The following is an 18,081-nucleotide window of genomic DNA, read 5'->3' as shown; positions in this document are numbered from 1 at the left end:
TTGCAGATGCCTAAGCATGGTATTTTTTTTTAGGAATTTAGTACAATTCTCTCTGTACAATATTATTAATGTCTCAAATATTTCTCTTCAAATTCTGTATTTTAAAGAGATAAATATTGTGTGATAGAATTAAATTCTGTAGCTCAGTTTCAATTTCACAATAGAATTCAGCATAAAAATATAAATTGCTACCAAAAAAATGTTAGCAACATTTCAGCATCTTATCAATTTCATACATCATGAAATTTCCACTTTAGGAAGGCCAAAGTGTATTAGATTTCTACTAAGAATGTCATCAGGAAAGACATTTGTTGTTGTATAAATTACAGGTAGAAAAACCATGTGTGGATAGAAAATGTTACTCATTCCAAAACAATCCCCAGTAATATCCCAGGCATAGTTCTAACTAGACTGATTGATTCATCAGCATTGTTTGTATCCCCATATTTCTTACTATAAAGAATCTGCCCAAGTTGAAATTAGTGTTTAGTGTGCTCTGATCCTTTGGGTAAAATTTAATGTGATACATTTATAGCATCTGCTTATTTTCTTTCATCGAACTACAATAATAATTCTACATTATTTCAGCTTCTAAAATGGGAAGACACAAAGATCTCTTAATCTTTTATAGCATAGAAAGGTGCATTATTATTCTTTTACCAATCCTGTGTATTTCTATGATATATCTTGCATGGCTTGCTGGATCCACTCATCTAACATTTCACCCATCATCCATTTGTCACTTATCGCTAGCATTCACTAGAAAAACTCTTTGAAAGAGTAAAATGATGTTACTCAGTTTATATAAATATTCAACAAGTAACTGCCAACCGTCAAAATATTGTTCTCTGGCAAAACTTGAAATTTAGCTAAACTTCCTTTACTGGTTATAACAAGAAAATTAATTTTCTATTTTTCTTCCATTTCTGTATCAGTTAAAAAGGAAAAAATATATAATTATAGCTTTTGTAATAACTCAAAAAAAATCCTGGAATGTACCAAAATGTTTAAAAACATACACACATGAGTCAAGAAGACATACATCTACACATCTTTTACTTTTTTAAGAAAACAAAATCCAGTATAATTCCCTAGTTTTAAACTTTTATACAACATCTCTTAAAATATATTTTGCATTTTACCTTGAAATGCATATTATTAGGAAAAAAGAAGTAGCTTACAAACCAGGAAAGAAGGTCAAGGCAGTTGATGCAGTTATGCGTTTTGATGCCATAATGCTGCAGTTTTTAGTGGTGTAGACCACAGAGTAAATACTTGGAGGCTTCACCATCTACAAACCATTTTGCACTCCAGCTCTCAACCAAGTTTATGCTGCTACCAAAGAACAAGTGTTCAAAGCTGCCATGTCTGTATTTTGCTGCTCCAAATCTTAAATTAAAAAAAATTCTGTGTTCAAGTCTTCTCTAGCCAACAAGATCTTTCAACTTAAAAAAAAAAAAGGAATCATCAACATCAATCCTTCACAAACTGCTATGTTACATCAGATCCTCAATGTCTAGTCAGGCATTTTACAGAAACATCAATATGGGTCTAATATTAGGAGAAAAGACAGGCAGGTTTCATAAAGAATGTTAAATAAAAACATATAGAAAATAAGATGCCAAATTCACATTATTTCCAAAGTCTGATGTAGACAAATGAAGGAATTCATTTTCCCCCCTTGTGAGGCACCTAAATAGTTAAAGTACAAATAACCAAGTGCCTTTATTATATAATTATCTTATACAATTCAATGATAGCTACATGCAAGCATCTGTTCACATGGCCTCAAAATTAATCACTGTAACTCTTTCATTAGCTATTGATAGTCCTTTGAACTCCTGGGACAATATACAGTTCAAGTACAACTAGTTATTATATAATGAGCAAGTTTTAGAAAGTTATGTTGGTTTGTAGAACCTTTTGAGAAATGTTACCCCTCATTGTAAATGAGAAATGAGCAGAAGAGCGGACTTAGTATAGGACATATAATGTATTACCTCCTCCAGTCCGTACATGCCAGAAGAGTTCTTGAATCACAATACAGATTTGCAGAAAAGACTGCATCATATTTCTGAAAGTATGTCCTTGAGTTCTACATACTGCCAGAAGTATACCTGTAGGGGACTATATATTAAAAAGGGTAACCGAATTCTATGCTTCGATTGTCTTTCTTTTTCTAATAACTAGGAACGTGTTCTATGGAATATAGTCAGGAGAGATCAAAGAAAACTTGGTGATAAACTTTAAAGATACCAGAAGTATAAATCTATAGAGAAAACTGACAGAAAGTAGGGGGGAAATAGTCTCAGAAGCATGTTTCATTGGCGATATTACAGTTATAAATAAAAATATTTTTGCAGTGCTAAGATCTATGAGTTTTTTCATCAACAAGTTTAGTTGCAAACATTTCTCATTCTCTGGGAAACTGACATTATCCCAGGTCTTAACTACTGCTACTGCAAAAATAATGCTGTCAATTTAATAGAAAACATTTTAAAAGCAAGACGTCACATACTGACAACTGTGTATTATTACATATGATTTTATATTCAGAGCTAGAATCTGACACTCAAACCTAAAAATTATGAAGAGGCAAGTAGGAAAAAAAATACAAAGCAACCAATGACGATAAATTAGCTTTCAAGACTACCAGCAAACTGTATTGAGGCAAAGGGATTTGTATACATTTGGCCATTGAAGATGCGAACACCAGCCAAACAAAATCTTAAGAGGCATTTCCAGGTCTGGGAATGACATGATGGGAACACTAAAGCAAATACAACATGTTCTCAAATAAAGCATCATTAGAGTCCAATTTTGGTATTTTTCCTGTTAACAAAATGTATGTATCACATGGTAGAGAACAAGGCTATGATTTTCACATTTAAAAACCATAGTAATCAAGTGAGTTCAATTTATGATTTCAAGATCCTAGCAGAAGAGTTGGAAATTAAGAGCACTGTCTAGTTCTTCCTTCTCCAGAATGATGGCTATGGGGAAATATCTCTGGATGAGGCTTCCTGGAACCATCTCGAGTCTGGATATGGCAAGATGGGGGTGTTGCAGGTCCACTCCCTGGAAATTCAGGGTACAAGCTTTTTTATTCTGTCCATTGAGTGTCCTGGCTATTAAAGCAGACAGTTGTAATTATAAACAAAATCAGAGCTGCCCATCAGAAGAAGTACTCTTTCTGGTTTTCACTAACTGTAGTTTGAATATTAAGCTCACTTTTCAAGACAGCCTCGCCCCTGTCTACATTCTCTGACCTTTTTGCCTCATTTCTTTTGTATAACCTTTTCTGCTGATAAATGCGAACAGCTATGGCAGTGATGCAGAGCAAGATAAAGATCGCCACCGCTATCAAACCTAGTGAGAGAAGAGAAACAGAGTCAGAATGTTGGTCTGAAAAAAAAATTACTGACATTATTGTTGAACATGTAATAAGATTATTTTTTAGCTTAAATTAAACCTCCAGTACATATAAATTGGAATTAGCAAATGTAGGTTTTTTCAAACTGAATTCATTTCTGAATTCTATCCAACTACAAGCTTACCTTCATTTATTCTGAATGAATATTATATTAAATCATAAGTTTATATTTAACACAAGGGAGTCACTACATATCTCTAAATCCACATGGCCATTGGAATCAATGCTCAAGCAAGTTTGAACTACTTTGATATGATAGATTAGTAGTACCATTGTAAAATAATTGGATGCATCTTTTTATTTAAATGTGTAAACATTTTAATGGGTTGATTTTCTAGAAATTGTCATCCTGATGAAAAGGAGACACAAATAACATTTATAAAAGACATTTATGTATCAATAAAATACATTGGTACAGGTTATTTGAAGATAATTTTATAGCAAAAATACAAAATATTTAAAGCATCTGGTGATACATAGCTTTTTTAGCACTGTGATAATTAGCTATGTTAGTTACCAGTTTGATATTATATTGAGAATAGTTTTGAAAGTGTAACCTATAAACATATTAAGGGTGCTCCCTGGGATATTCTGATGGGGTTCACAGGACCTGATGTACTTTAATAATAACTACAAATGCTTCTTTTATTACAAAGGCATATCTATAGTTAATGCAAAACAATTTTAGGAGGCATTCCTGGTGTCTCAGCCTATTCCCAAACTGTAATAGGTATTTCTGGAGAGTGTAGGCATTTTGTGGCCAGGCTATAGCAGAAAGAAGAAAAAGATTTATTCAAGGGTATACCAAATGAAGCATCACCTGGTTAAATCTTGACCTTTGACCCTAAGTCTTTCTAACTTTTTAATGTGGTGAAATGAAACACCTCTATATGTGCTTCTGGAATCTTAAGTATGCTGAGAGTCTCCAGAAAAGGCTCTTGAGTTTGAGCTCAGCAGGCAGCTTTCGTTCATGAAATACCTTTTTTATTTAAAAAAAATTACTGATAAACAAACTGACTGTTTGGAGGTGATGTTAGCAGGTATTTACTCTAAGATAAATAAATTCTGTCATTACAAGAAAAGCAACTGACAATAGATGTTGACCAGTAATAAAAGTCAAGCTTTGAAATGGAAAAGAGATTTTTGAAAAACAATTGTCTGACACTATGAGTTTAAGTTTCCTAGAACTTTGAATTTTATTAATGGAATTAATGGAAGTGTTAACTAGTCTTGTTGGTTTAGACTAAATCAGGAACAATAAAAAAAAAACTATGGTCAATTCTGTAAAACTAGGACTCTTCGTTCTAGATTAGATCACGTGTAGCCAGCCTGCTGAAGTCCAAACAAGTCAAATTGTGGAAGTTTCCAATCACTCATGGTTGATTTCTGAGCATGTGATACAATGAGCAGTGACTGCAATGTTGCCAATGTTTCAGGCAGATTATTTTTTTATACAGTACTTAATATCTGAGGAACTTGGGCTTATGGTTATTTTTGTTATCAATAGCTATATTAATGAGGAACTAATCAGAATGCCCTGTTGTCTTTAATTATTTTGTCTTTCATCCTAGAAAATTAATCAGTTGAGTAATTAAAAATATTTCTACTGTCTGGTTATGGGTCCCTAATTTAAACAGATTCTGAATAATTTCAAAGTAGAGGACTGATGAAGGATATTATAGAAGGCAGGCAACTGAAATTATAAAATAAACTTTGGGGCTGGTGCTAGAGGTAAGGTGTCTGCCTTGCAAGCGCTAGTGTAGGACGGACCGTGGTTCGATCCCCTGGCATCCCATATGGTCCCCCCAAACCAGGAGCGATTTCTGAGCGCATAGCCAGGAGTAACCCCTGAGCGTCAAACGAGTGTGGCCCAAAAAAAAAAATTTAAAAAAATTAAAAATAAACTTCAACTCTTTTTTGGCCCAAATATCAAAATCATGGGTGGCCCCTGGAACTAATTTCCTTTATGCAAATTAGATTTATCTCCATTAATCTGCAAAAGGTTTTGACAGAATTTGTCAATACAACAGAAAAATCTTACCTTGCCTAATACATCAATATATAGCTAGCTATATCTATCTACCTTCTAAATAAAATATGGCCAACAACAGATTTTTGACATCATGCTTTAACACTCTGTGGGAAAGTGATTTTGTGAGTCTTCTATCTGTCTACATTGACCTTTTATATTTTTGAAAACCTCATAGGAAAAAGCTACTACGATACTTAAGTCACCTATAAAATGAACTCTTCCATATTCCTCATTTTATTACCCATGAACTCTGCAGTTTGTAAATGAAGAAAGAGAACATCTAAAATGTAGAGCATAGGGGGATTAGCCAATCTGGACAAACCTTAAATAGATTAATTACTATTAAGTAGAGGGGGCAATTTATGAGACAACGGGTAAAGAATTCTACCACAAAGTTACCAGATGGAGCAACCCACTCGAGGGCTATATTCTGTGATTTAGCAAGAAAACTGCACAAGATCCCAGGCAAGGCTGTCTGAGTTTGGATGGCCAGCTGTTTTGCTTCCCAAGTACAGTCCCATCCATGATCAGGAGAAGACACCATGATCCATAGTCTATGGTAAGCCCATGAGTAGTAAACTTTCCATTTTGTCCTTCTGAGTTTTCTACATTTGGGACAAGTGAGAACTTTTTAAGTAATCCATAACCTCTCTCAATCCTAGAGTAATATTGAACGACATCCAAGTCTTTATATATCTTGCCACCATCCTCATCAGAAACAATAATATTCTAAACATTGAATACTTTAGCTAATACGAACTTGATATCTAAATATCAGTATTTACCTATAACTGTACTAATTCATTGTAAGAAAGGACACTGATATTCAGCTGAGACTATTTGGCAACAGTTAGGAATTAGAATTTAAGTGGTCAAGTACATTTTAAATGCTGGAGTTTTCAATTATTTGCTATCATGATGTATTAAAAACATGTTAATATGTTTATTTTAAATGCATAATTTTGAACATTAATGTAGCACTTTGGTTTTCTGTTTGTAAGATGACTAAATAAGGATCTCTAACATATAGATCTTAATTTATATATTACTGATAAAAAAGAAAAAACTAAAACAGTAATGGGAATAGTCACAAGATTAAAGGGTCAGGAATGTAATTAATGGTAGAATACATGCTTCACACATATAGTGTGTGGTCTGCATTTGATCTTCCACATTCTCCTGCAGAAAGTATTTAAGGGACCAATGAAATAGTATAGTAAGGCACTTGCCTTTCATAGGCAACCTATGTAGGTTCAATCCTTAGTGCTTCCTATGTTTCTGAGACGGGCCAAAAGCGAGTCATGAATACAAAGCCAGGAATAAGTCCCAAGCACTACTGGGTAGAGTCCAAAAACAAACAAATATTTTTGGCTACTGTTAGTCTCTTCTTAAATAAAAAATTACCTGCTTAAAGTAAATTGATTTCTAAAAGAGTAAAGATATTTAAAAAAGTAAATGGGTCAGGTTAAAAAGTCCACACAAGTTGCCCAAGTATATGAGTAATCACATTATCTGGAAAGGTAATGAAAATGATTGTTTACCTCTCTAAGTCCATATTATCTGCAGAGTGTGGAGAGAAGGTGAACCACTTAACATTTAAATAACCTGATTAATAAGAGTCTTAAGACCATTAATCAGGAAAAAAAGATTTATTTTGGGGGTTGGTTTTGAATAAATTATGTCTTAGACAATATGCAGTTTCCTAGCCAGAAAGCTATATTTAAAACGTTTTTGTGTTAATTCTGCAATTTAAAATCACCAGGAACCACTTTCATTCTGTTTGCCTAACAGGTGATAAAATGCAAATTAAAGTGCAATATTCATTAATGGGTGCATTTAAAGCATGGAAATATTCCCTTTATTAAGCACTGAGGCAACATAAAATATTTCCTTCTAATGTGAAAATTATATTTTTTATCCTACTTGGTTTATAAACCCTCATAGAAGCAGGGGTATATGGCAAGAAGGCAACAAATAATATGTTCCTAAATATAGTCCAAATCTCTTCAGGAAAGCAAGGGTCCATTTTCAAGCTAAAGGATGATAATTATTCCACAGATGAGCAACTGTGGTGTGGCAGTGAAATGGTCAATTATTTGTACAGAAAATCTCCAAGGAATGTGGAGGGAAGGGAAAATTCTCTAGAAGAATCTAGCAAGGAGGATCTACTCTCACTGACCTCAGATTCAGGACTAAAACTCGACCTAGTCTCTTCACAATTCATTTCTATGACACTACAAAGTCATCCTTGTTATTAATAATCAAACCAAGGAAGAGCTGATTCATGCTTTTCATTACCTCCAATCACTGCTGAGTCACTTCTGATTGCATTGGCAAGGGGTTCTCTGTCATCTTTTGTTCCAGAATGATCTGCAATTACAAAAGAGGTAGGGGGAGAAGGGAAGTTGACATAGACAAGTGAAAAAGAAGTTGTTTCAAAATTCCTAACTCTTTTAAACAAGAATCATGTGACGAGAGCAGTGAATGTGGGGTCTCTGTAATGTGGAATTTAATCCAGGTTAAGGCAACCAACTACCCAGGTGACTAAGAAAGTGAGAATATTGAGGGGAAAATAATGGGCCAAAGAAGGGAATGTGAGGAAATGTTGATAGAGTAAAGTTTAAGAGACTACCATGAGATTGGAGGGCCGGAGTCTAGAGTTTAGGGGACATGCTGGATTTGTGCCTACAAAGGAGATGCCTTCAGTCACCTGCAAATAAGTGTGTCCTCTCCCTTAAGGTAGCATCTGTGCCAGCGGGAGCCATACAGCTGGACTCTGATACATGTCCTGAGACAGTGATGGGTGCAGGGCTGCTGGGGTGCAGGGCAGCCTTCAGAGGGACCACGTGGCTGAACTGGACAGCAGACAGACAACCCAGGAAGCCCTGTGCACCAGCCAGTGCAGTCTCCTGGTCCACATCGCCGAGTTCTGAAAAGTCAAAGAAATAAAAATCCTATGAGATTTGCTTATACATGGATGGACATGGAGACTATTATGCTGAGTGAAATATGTCAGAGGGACCAAGATAGACACAGAATAGTTAAACTCATCTTTGGGATTTAAAAAACTAAAAGACAGTATGGTAATAATACCCAGAGATGATGAGGGTTGGAAGGACCAGTTCATAATATGATGTTTATCACAAGGAGCAGAAAATACAGTTAGAGAAATAACTACACTATCATATAGAGAGAAATAAAATATTTCCTTCTAATGTAAAAATTAAAATTTTTTTTCTACTTGGTTTATAAACCTTCGTAGAAGCAAGGGTATATGGCCAAGAAGAAGGCAACAAATAATGCTTCCCTAAATACAGTCAAAATACCTTCAGAAAAGCAAAGGTCCATTTTCAAGCTAACGGATGATAATTAGAGAATTAGATAACTAGAGAGAGAGAAATAGAATGCCTATCTTGAAGAAAGGCAAAGAGTGGGGAAGACATTAGTGGTGGGAAAGTTGTGATGGCAAAGGGGGCGGGTATACATTTTATGACTGAAATCTGAGAATAAACATGCTTATAACCATGGTGCTTAAATAAATTTTTTAAATGTCATGTGAGTGGCGGGTCCAAGCACCAAAGAGACATTCTATACGCCATGATGCAGCAGCCACGCAGAAGCAGATGCCACTACTCGATTCCTTTGGGTTTTGTATAGATGGCAACATTGGATCCTTGAAGTCTTTCTACTTCTATTTCTAGTCTTTCTACTTTCTAGCTACTAGAGAGATTTAGCAGGCTAATAATGAAGGCAAAATAATGAAATAATGGCAAAAGTGAATATTTATGCTCTGGAAATGACGAAAGAATGGATCAGACTGAGAGTTGAGGCAAACTCCTGATATTTTTATATTTAAAAATGGGTAGTAAAATGCAGTTCTGATATGGACTGTCATCAATATGCAAAAGGTGGACCTTTTACCTGATTTAGAAATAAACTGAACTCAGCTTTCGAGACTCAAGACATAGAAAGAAGGAAAGTTGGAGGGGAAACTGAGATCCTGGGGTTCCTTTATTAGCCTTCAGCTGCGTCATTTGCTCTGACAAAAAGATTTCCTGATGCTCTGAGTACATCCAAACATGCAGGGGATAAAATCAGGGTTTGGTGTGAAACTGCCAACCCAATGTATTTAGAGATGACCCTCACTGTTCCAGGACAGTGGCCAGAATTTTCCCACTTCACTATCTTTCTCCCATTCCATTGTGGGCCCATTACTCAGAACTTCCTGGACATCCAAACCCTCATCACATCCTGCCATCAATGAGAATCTAGCTCATATGGGATTACTATGAAGCAGAGCTTGACTTGAATGTCAGAATACTATTTCATAATTTTACCATTAAGAATGAATTTCCACATCATATAGGTTGTGCATGGAACATATCCATTTGAGAGTTCAGAAGTTAACAGACTTTACATGTGTCCTGTTCACCTAACAGGGTTATCAAATAGCACCATGATAATTCCCACCCCTCAGCACCACACAAAGAGAAATGTGGACCAAATTTGCACTTGAGGCACTTTGTTTCATTTCTTCAACAATAAAACAAGATGTCCATAGCTACTGGCTGACTATTACATGCAATGTTCTGGGGAAGGTTCATGTCTGTGTTTTACCTGTAGTGGCCATGAGTATACTTCATCAATCATACAAATAAAAGAGTAAGAACCAAGGTTCTTGAGATTTGCAGTTTCCCTTAATTATAGGCATTGGGTACAAGATTTTGATCTTGTGGGCCCCTGGGTAAGAAGCTTTGGTTAATAGACCACCATCACTATCCTTACCTGGCCTCTGCTTATGTCTTTTATAGAATTCATTGGATAACTTGAATTAATTTCTTATTATTAATTTAGTTATTAATTTGGTGGGTAATGGAAAGAAAGGGAGCTTTAGGGCCAGTAGTTCTCAGGGTTTACTCCTGGCTCTGTGCACAGGAATCACCCTTGATGTGTTCTGGGGACCTTATATGATGCTAGGGATTGACCATTTCCATGTGCAAGGCAAACAAGCACCTTCATGCCTGTTGTCTCTCTGGTACTGGTTACCATTATATTATTGGCTTGAAAGATCTTGAACCAAGTCTGCACAACCTTACTTTGATGGAGCCCATCTTGGCATAGCAAGGTTTGGGAAGAATGTACCCTCTTTATTCATATTTCATACTTCACCTTGAAAAAACAGAGTAAATGTTTTTTTTTGTTTTTTTGTTTTTTTTTGTTTTGTTTTGGGGGGCCACACCCGGTAACGCTCAGGGGTTACTCCTGGCTATGTGCTCAGAAGTTGCTCCTGGCTTGGGGGACCATATGGGACACCGGGGGATCGAACCCGGTCAGTCCAAGGCTAGCGCAGGCAAGGCAGGCACCTTACCTTTAGCACCACCGCCTGGCCCCTGAGAGTAAATGTTTTGTAACATGGATATAATTCTCTTTAAAAACAAGAAGAAAAGAAAAAAGACAGAAGAAATCAAGGAAAAGTAAACATGGAAGAAAAGAAATCAAGGTGGGAAGGAAGAAGAAAGGAAAGTAATGGGGGAACAGGGGTATGGGCTTTGATTATACTGGGATATGGGAGAGTGGTCCAGCTTACATCTAAAGCACAGACTCAACAACCATGAAACTATGACATCTAAGCTGAAACCACCAAATTTTGATGGATGAGAGAGGGGATGTTTGTGTTGGTTGGGGATGGTGGAGGATGACAGAGCACCAGTGATGGGAGTTGACACTGGTGGTAGTGGGACTGGTATTGAAATATTATACACCTAAAATTCAACTACCAATAACTTTGCAAACCATGGTTCTTTAATCAAATAAAAAATTACATAATTTTAAAATATGACAAGCAGATTGCATTATTTTCCTGTTATTGGGTATATACTAGTAGACACAGACCTGAACTCTAACTGGCCTCATCAGGCTACCCAGCTCAGGGAACAAAGGTGGTGTAGGAGGAACTTACTGTTATTCCAGAGCTCGTATGTGAGGAAAAAGGAGTCTTAAGCACACACACACACACACACACACACACACACACACACACACACGGCATTTCTTCATTCTGATGGAGATTGTTCATTAATACACTCAACTTAGGGACTCAGTTCCACTCAGTGGACTAAGATTGATTGATTGATTGATTGATTGATTGGTTTTTGGGCCACACTAGGCGGCGCTCAGGAGTTACTCCTGGCTCTGAACTCAGAAATTGCCTCTGGCAGGCTGGGAAACCATATGGGATGCCAGTAATTGAACTGAGTCATTCCGGGCTGGCCACATGCAAGGCAAATGCCCTACTACTGTGCTATCTCTGGCCCAAGGAAGTTCTTTTAACTTTAACAAGAAACATGAAGAAAATTCTCATTGATGGCAACATTATCAGTGCTCTTTGGCCAGACTATATTTGGAATGAAATTTCTATAGCTTCACCAAAAATTACCTTTTGATCAACAACAAAAGACAAACATAAATAGAGAATCTCTCATGCTCTGGTAAAAAAAAATAAAATGAATGTAAAGGAAATGAAAACAAAACAAACAAAAAAAACCCTACACCTTCGAAATTAAAAAATAATTTTTTTTTTACTAATTGTCAAATAGTTAAGTCCTGAATCTTAAAATAAGCACTTACGTTTGTGAATATTGACTGTCTGTAAAGGTTAAAGATACAGAAAACAAATTCCAGGCAGTTCAAGAAATTTACAAGCAGGGAGAAAGGAATGAATAAAAAAGATGAAGAGCAATAGGCTCTGAAAAGAAATGAAAAAACATGATGGGGTTATCTGTAACATAAATTTACCTTAATAAAAATGGACTCCTTTTGGGTTTTGTTTTTGGACTATATCCAGCACTTTTTCTTGGCTTTGCACTTAGGAGTCATTCGTGTTGGGACTTAGGGGACCCTAGAGGGTACCAGGGATTGAGACTGGATCTGTTTACAAGGCAAGCTTCCTACCTGCTGTACTATCTCTTGATTTATTTTCTGTTTCAGTGGTTTCCTTCTCAAAAATTGGATGATTTCCTCATGACTTCAGAAGACCGTTAGTATTGCTAAGTAGGTGTCACCTCTCATTTCTTCTACAAAGCATGGTGAGCCTTTTTAGCTGCAGGCTCAAGTTTGTTCCTTAATTTGGAAAATTCCATGGATTCTATAAACAACTATGGTTTCACCTAGTCCCTTTATCTTCTGTATGCCAATTGTTTGCAGGGTATCTCCTCTGCATATCCTCTAACTCAGAGCTTCTTAAGCTTGCTCTTCCCCCTACTCTCCACACTCTTAGCCCCCAGAAAACACCCTGGATTCATTGAGGAGTTGATTTTGAATTAAAATTTCAATGTTGGGGCCAGCAAGGTGGGGCTAGAGGTAAGGTGTCTGCTTTGCAAGCGCTAGCCAAAGGAAGGACCGAAGTTTGATCCTCGGCATTCCATATGGTCCCCCCAAGCCAGGGACAATTTCTGAACACTTAGCCAGGAGTAACCCCTGAGCATCAAATGGGTGTAGCCCGAAAAAGCAAAAAAGTTTTTTTCAACGCTGTGCATTCAAAATGATTTTTTACTGTTGCCAAATTTCTCATAAACTCGGTTTGTTTATGTGACCCCAAGTAGGGTTGTAGCCCACATTCTGAAACTAAGCTCTGGCCTATTTAATATTTTTCTCCTAATCACTCTCACTTTCTTTTCTTCTTCTTTTTTTTTTTTTTTTTAATTTTAAGGGGCCACATCTGGCTGTGCTCATGTTTTACTCTGGATCTGAGCTCAGTGATTACTTCTGGAGGAGCCTAGGAGACCAGATGGGGTTTCAAGAGCTGTACTTTTATCTTCAGCCTTGGTTTCCCTTTCTGTTAGACAGCAGTTGAATTTTATTACATACTCAGTTGTTTTACTTCATCTCATCTCATTGATAGTTGACTCTCAGTCTCTGATTTTCCCCACAAGGCCCAATACCCAAAGAAGAGAGGCAGTGCTAGGTGAAGTTGTACCAGCAGAGAAAATCTTTCCTACCCACCCAACCTTGAGACAGAGATGTTGAGCCCAAATTCTGGGTTACCATTAGCAGAATTCCTGAAATCCTTAAATTTTAGATCATTCTCCTTGGACAAAGGGAGAAGGTGGCCTTTCTCTTTATTTCCAAGTGGAGGAGGAAATTCATACAATATAGGCAAGTTAGGTGGAGGGGTGGGGATGTAGGGGGAATCCTGATAATTCTTGAGACTTTTATAAATCTGCTCCAAGCTCTCTTCCAATCAGAAGAGAGCGAGTCTTAGAGCAGCTTTCTGATTGGCTCACTTCAAGCTTCCTGTACCTGAGAGAAGAGGCCAACAACTCCTAGTTCTGGTACAGTTAAAAGATTGAAATGAGAATTAAAGGTCAGACAGAGACTTTGCAGGCATATCCTCTGAATTAAGCTCAAACAAAACATGAAGTTTTTGCTACACACACTAAGTTGGCCTTAAAAATACATAACCAAAGGTTTTGCACTTGCAGCAGTACTTCTAAATCTAAGGAGTTAAAAAAAATGCACTTCTTCCCTACTCTCTGGTCTCTGAGAAGCTAGAACATCTAAAAATTAGAACCCAGAATGTAAATATGCTTTACTAAAATCTAGGAGAGCAAACAGGATTTGGATCTCTCTGCTTATGAATGCCCTTAACTGACTCTTACTTTGAATAGTCTTTACCCATAAAAGACATATCAGCCATGATTATATTTTTCAACAAAGGAAACTGTTTCTGGGAAACAGATCTACAACCAACCAACAAAGATTAGCCACTGAGTAATGCACCTATATAGGAAGTTCCTCCTTGTTTCTGGAATGAAGATGAAGCAGTGGAAAAATAATCACAAGAAATTCTTCCTAAAACTTTCCTAGCTCTCAAAACCATGGACATTCAACAACCAAACAAACCAAAAAGATCAGAGGATAAGCATAAGTACTTTGCTAAATCAAACTTGGGGACAAAAGGAACCCCATTATCTTTACATTATCAAGATAAAGAAGGTTTGCATGGAGAAGAAGCAGAGGGAAGGACAGGTAAACCAGAGCCCATAGCCAGGATTGGTTTTGCATTAAGAGCACTGATGAAGTGGGGGGGGGGGTTCTGTTTATGATGAAACCCAACTACAATCATGCTTATAATCATGGTGCTTAAATAAAGATTTGGGGAAAAAAGAAAAAGAGCAACTATCAGGACTAAATAACAACAATAAATTAGTGGGGAAAAAGTAAAAAGACAAAGTAGAGCATCAACAACTATGTGCATAAAGGAGCAGTTTTTTACTTTTTTTATTTGAAAAGTATTCATTTGCTTAACAAAGCTACTGCTGTGAGCTGTATAACCTAGCAAACCAGATTAATTCAAAAGGTACCTGGTGTTGGGACCATAGCACAGCAGGTAAGACATTTGCTTTCCAGGAAGCCAACCCTGAGTTTGATCCCGCGCATAGAATATGGTCCCTTGAGCCCACTAGGAGTAATTTCTGAGTGCAGAGCCAGGAATAAAATGCAAAGCATCGGGGCAGGAGAGATAGCATGAAGGTAAGGTGTTTGCCTTTCATGCAGAAGGTTTGTGGTTCGAATCCTAGCATCCCATATGGTCCCCTGTGCCTGCCAGGGGCGATTTCTGAGCATTGAGCTAGAGGTAATCCCTGAGAGCTGCCAGGTGTGACCCAAAAACAAACAAACAAAAAAATGCAGAGCATCACTGGGTATGGCCCCAAAACAAAATCAAACAAAGAAACTTAACCAAAATGTTAAGTATCTTCAGGTAAAACTCACATTTCTCTTTTGCTTTGGGCAGAGCCTGTTTTCTATCTTAAGGATCATGTGATTAGAAGCCCTCCCGAAAAGTGTCTCTTTTTTTCTTCTTTTTTTTTAATTCAGGAGAACAATTTAATTTTCCTGATAGTTACTTTTTTTTTAATTGTGACTGAAGTTCATTACACAGAATTATTTACGGTACATAGTGACAATGAATGAAGGGCATTCCCACCACCAATGTTGTCCTCCCTCCACTCCTGTTCCCAGCATGTCTCCCACAGATTCCTCCTTTACCCCCCAGAATCAAGTGCAACTGGTCTCCACCTTACAGCTTGTTATAAATTAGGTTTCTATTCTGTTTGGTGTTCCAGTCTGGTCATTTTTTATTTACACTACATGTTCATATGACTGGTCCTGGTATCATTCTTTTCCCCCCTCAATTTATGAGGCTGAATGATTCAAGCTATGCTATTCTGTTGGAGATAAAAAGGTGAAGGAAAAGAGAAGAACAAATTTGGTATCAAGTACTAAAAAAGGAAAAAAAAATCACCGAATAATATCCACAAAAGTGAAAAAGAAAGAAAAAAGTGGAAGAAAAAAGAGAAGGAAAATAATATCAAAAAACAAACACAAAATAAAACAAAACAAAACCAGAAGTGCTGCAGTAGCAGGGTTTGGTGTTACCCCACCTTTTTTTTTTTTTTTTTTCTGTACAGGCACAGTAAGTCTTGGGGAAGGAAGGACATTCCCGTGGCCTAAGAGATTCAGGGTTTCTCCACTCTTGAAGCATATTGTCATGGGAACAACCACTGGCTCCATACCTTCTCATTGCCATATCCCAGGGTGGTTGTTGTTGTTGTTGTTTGTTTATTTGTTTTAATATTTGTAGTTTCTTATGCATCCCTTGGCACTGAAGCAGATTTTACAGAAAATATTCCTGGGATAGAAAAATGCTTCTAAGAGGAGGTGAAATAGACGTGTTCTTCACTCTGACCACAAACTTTATTTACATCTGGCCTAAGTCTTCATTGCCGAAATCAGAGTGACCTCCTGGCTTTGTAGACTCAGGAGTGATCAATGATGTCTATGGACCATTACCTCGAAATATAACGACATGCTTGCCCAGAATGAGCAAAACACCATCTTTTGGGAAACTCCACTAACACTGCAAAACAATCTGTGAACAGAACTTAATTTTTCAATGAGTGTTGAATATAAAAATGCAAATAGAATCCAGCCTATTAATTATAGAGCGATGGGAACCAAGATCCTCTGATGCCACCTGCTTCTCCCCTTGGCTGCCATAATGTGCCAATAGATCTTTGGTGCCAGTGTTCTTGTGCCATCAAGAGTCTGATATAATAAATGAAAAATATTCACTCAGCTGCAGAACAAAACTTTTGATTCTTTCCATTATGGGCCAAATTATATCATTATCCAAATTGTGGGCACATTTTCCATGACAAGTTTAATGCAATTTCTAGGTTATATGGTGATTCCAATAAAGCCACTCCCCCCCCCCCCCCGAAGTGCTAGAGCTATGGACTAGTAAAACTTAATGAATTAGCAAAACAACTTTGGGGGGACAGCTGGCGTTGCTCAGGGCTCACTTCTGGTCTTGCACTCAGGAATCAGTCTGAGCTGAGCTTTGGGGGACATGTGGGATGTTGGGGATCGAACCCAGGTCAGTGGCATGCGCTTTAATTACTCTATATTTTCTTTGGTCTCTGTAAAAACCCCCTTTAACCTGCATATTTCCTTTAGTCAATGGTATCTTAGAGAAGTCCTTTCTGATATAACTTTTGAATGAAAACTTCCTCTTCAAGGAATGGATTGAGAAGGAATCATTCATTCACTTGGGTATTGGAACTTTCCATGTATTGTGCTCCCTGTGCTGCTCAAAAAGAAATGTCATCATTTGTCTACCTTTTCAAAAGGAAAGGCACAAAGAGAGAAATTGCTTTCTCTCTGTTATTCCATATTCACTTCTATAAATGAAGGTGGACTGTATGAACAATTTTTACTATAATCATTGTTAACAAGCATTACTAGTGGATAACAAGGAAGGACAGTAATTTGGGAGTAATAGTATCAAATTGGACTATGGAAACCATCTCTCAGCCTCTGAACAGAAAACACTAGCAGAATTTAAATTTCACTGCTCTGATTCTGCCTCGGCCTATAGAACATCCTTAGGCTGGTCTGTTCTGTAGCTCTTTGCTCTGGATATAGATTCCCTCTACCCCCAGGTCATGTAGCATGCATGTCTTTGTCCATCTCTCTCTTTCTCTGTTCCATTATTTAGTCTTCAACTCCCATCTCTCTCTTTTCCATCAATGCCTGATTGGTAATTAATTCACTTATAATTATTGTGTGCATGGATTTATTTTTATTTATCTGTGGTGAGGGTGTACTTAAGAGCATGTCAGTAATTAAGAAATACACTATTGTTTTCTTTATTTAGCTGTAGAAAGCTTTATTTTAATAATAATAAGGCTTCAATATTTTTTATTATTATTCACACTAGAGTCATCATCCCCACATTGAAAACCTGTAGTTATCAAGCATAGGTTGTAATGGTAAAATAAGTCAGTCCTGATCTCTACCTATCCTGGGTCTAACTTTTGTTTTTAGGTCATGGAAAAGAATTTCCAGGGAAGACAAAGAATGAAGCAAGGAACAATTTATTAAAAGAAGAGAGAAAAGTTATGCATTTAAGAGAATACACAGACTTCTCCAGAGGATGGGGAAAGCCTCTTGAAGAATTAGTGGTAGGAGGGAATGACACATCTTGATTCCACAGAGGAATGCACTAAAATCATTCAATTTCAGTCATCTAGTGAGAATTTCATATTTAGTAACT

At 37.0% G+C, this 18,081-nt stretch overlaps 1 protein-coding gene across 1 annotated transcript in view; it reads right to left on the bottom strand.

Annotated features, from left to right (window-relative positions):
* Positions 1 to 1,039: 1,039 nt before the first annotated feature.
* CNTNAP4 (contactin associated protein family member 4) overlaps positions 1,040 to 18,081 on the bottom strand; it is a 284,718-nt gene continuing 267,676 nt past the window's right edge. The window contains exons 22-24 of the mRNA XM_049786330.1: positions 8,176 to 8,394; positions 7,764 to 7,835; positions 1,040 to 3,369 (exon numbers count right to left, since the gene is read on the bottom strand). Of these exons, the coding sequence (XP_049642287.1) occupies positions 3,176 to 3,369; positions 7,764 to 7,835; positions 8,176 to 8,394 (485 nt within the window). The 3' untranslated portion in view covers positions 1,040 to 3,175. The remainder of the gene's footprint in view (positions 3,370 to 7,763; positions 7,836 to 8,175; positions 8,395 to 18,081) is intronic.

The sequence above is a fragment of the Suncus etruscus genome, chromosome 14, assembly GCF_024139225.1.
Source record: "Suncus etruscus isolate mSunEtr1 chromosome 14, mSunEtr1.pri.cur, whole genome shotgun sequence".
NCBI classification, from domain to species: Eukaryota; Metazoa; Chordata; class Mammalia; order Eulipotyphla; family Soricidae; genus Suncus; species Suncus etruscus.
This window is presented reverse-complemented; position numbering and strand designations above follow the sequence as displayed.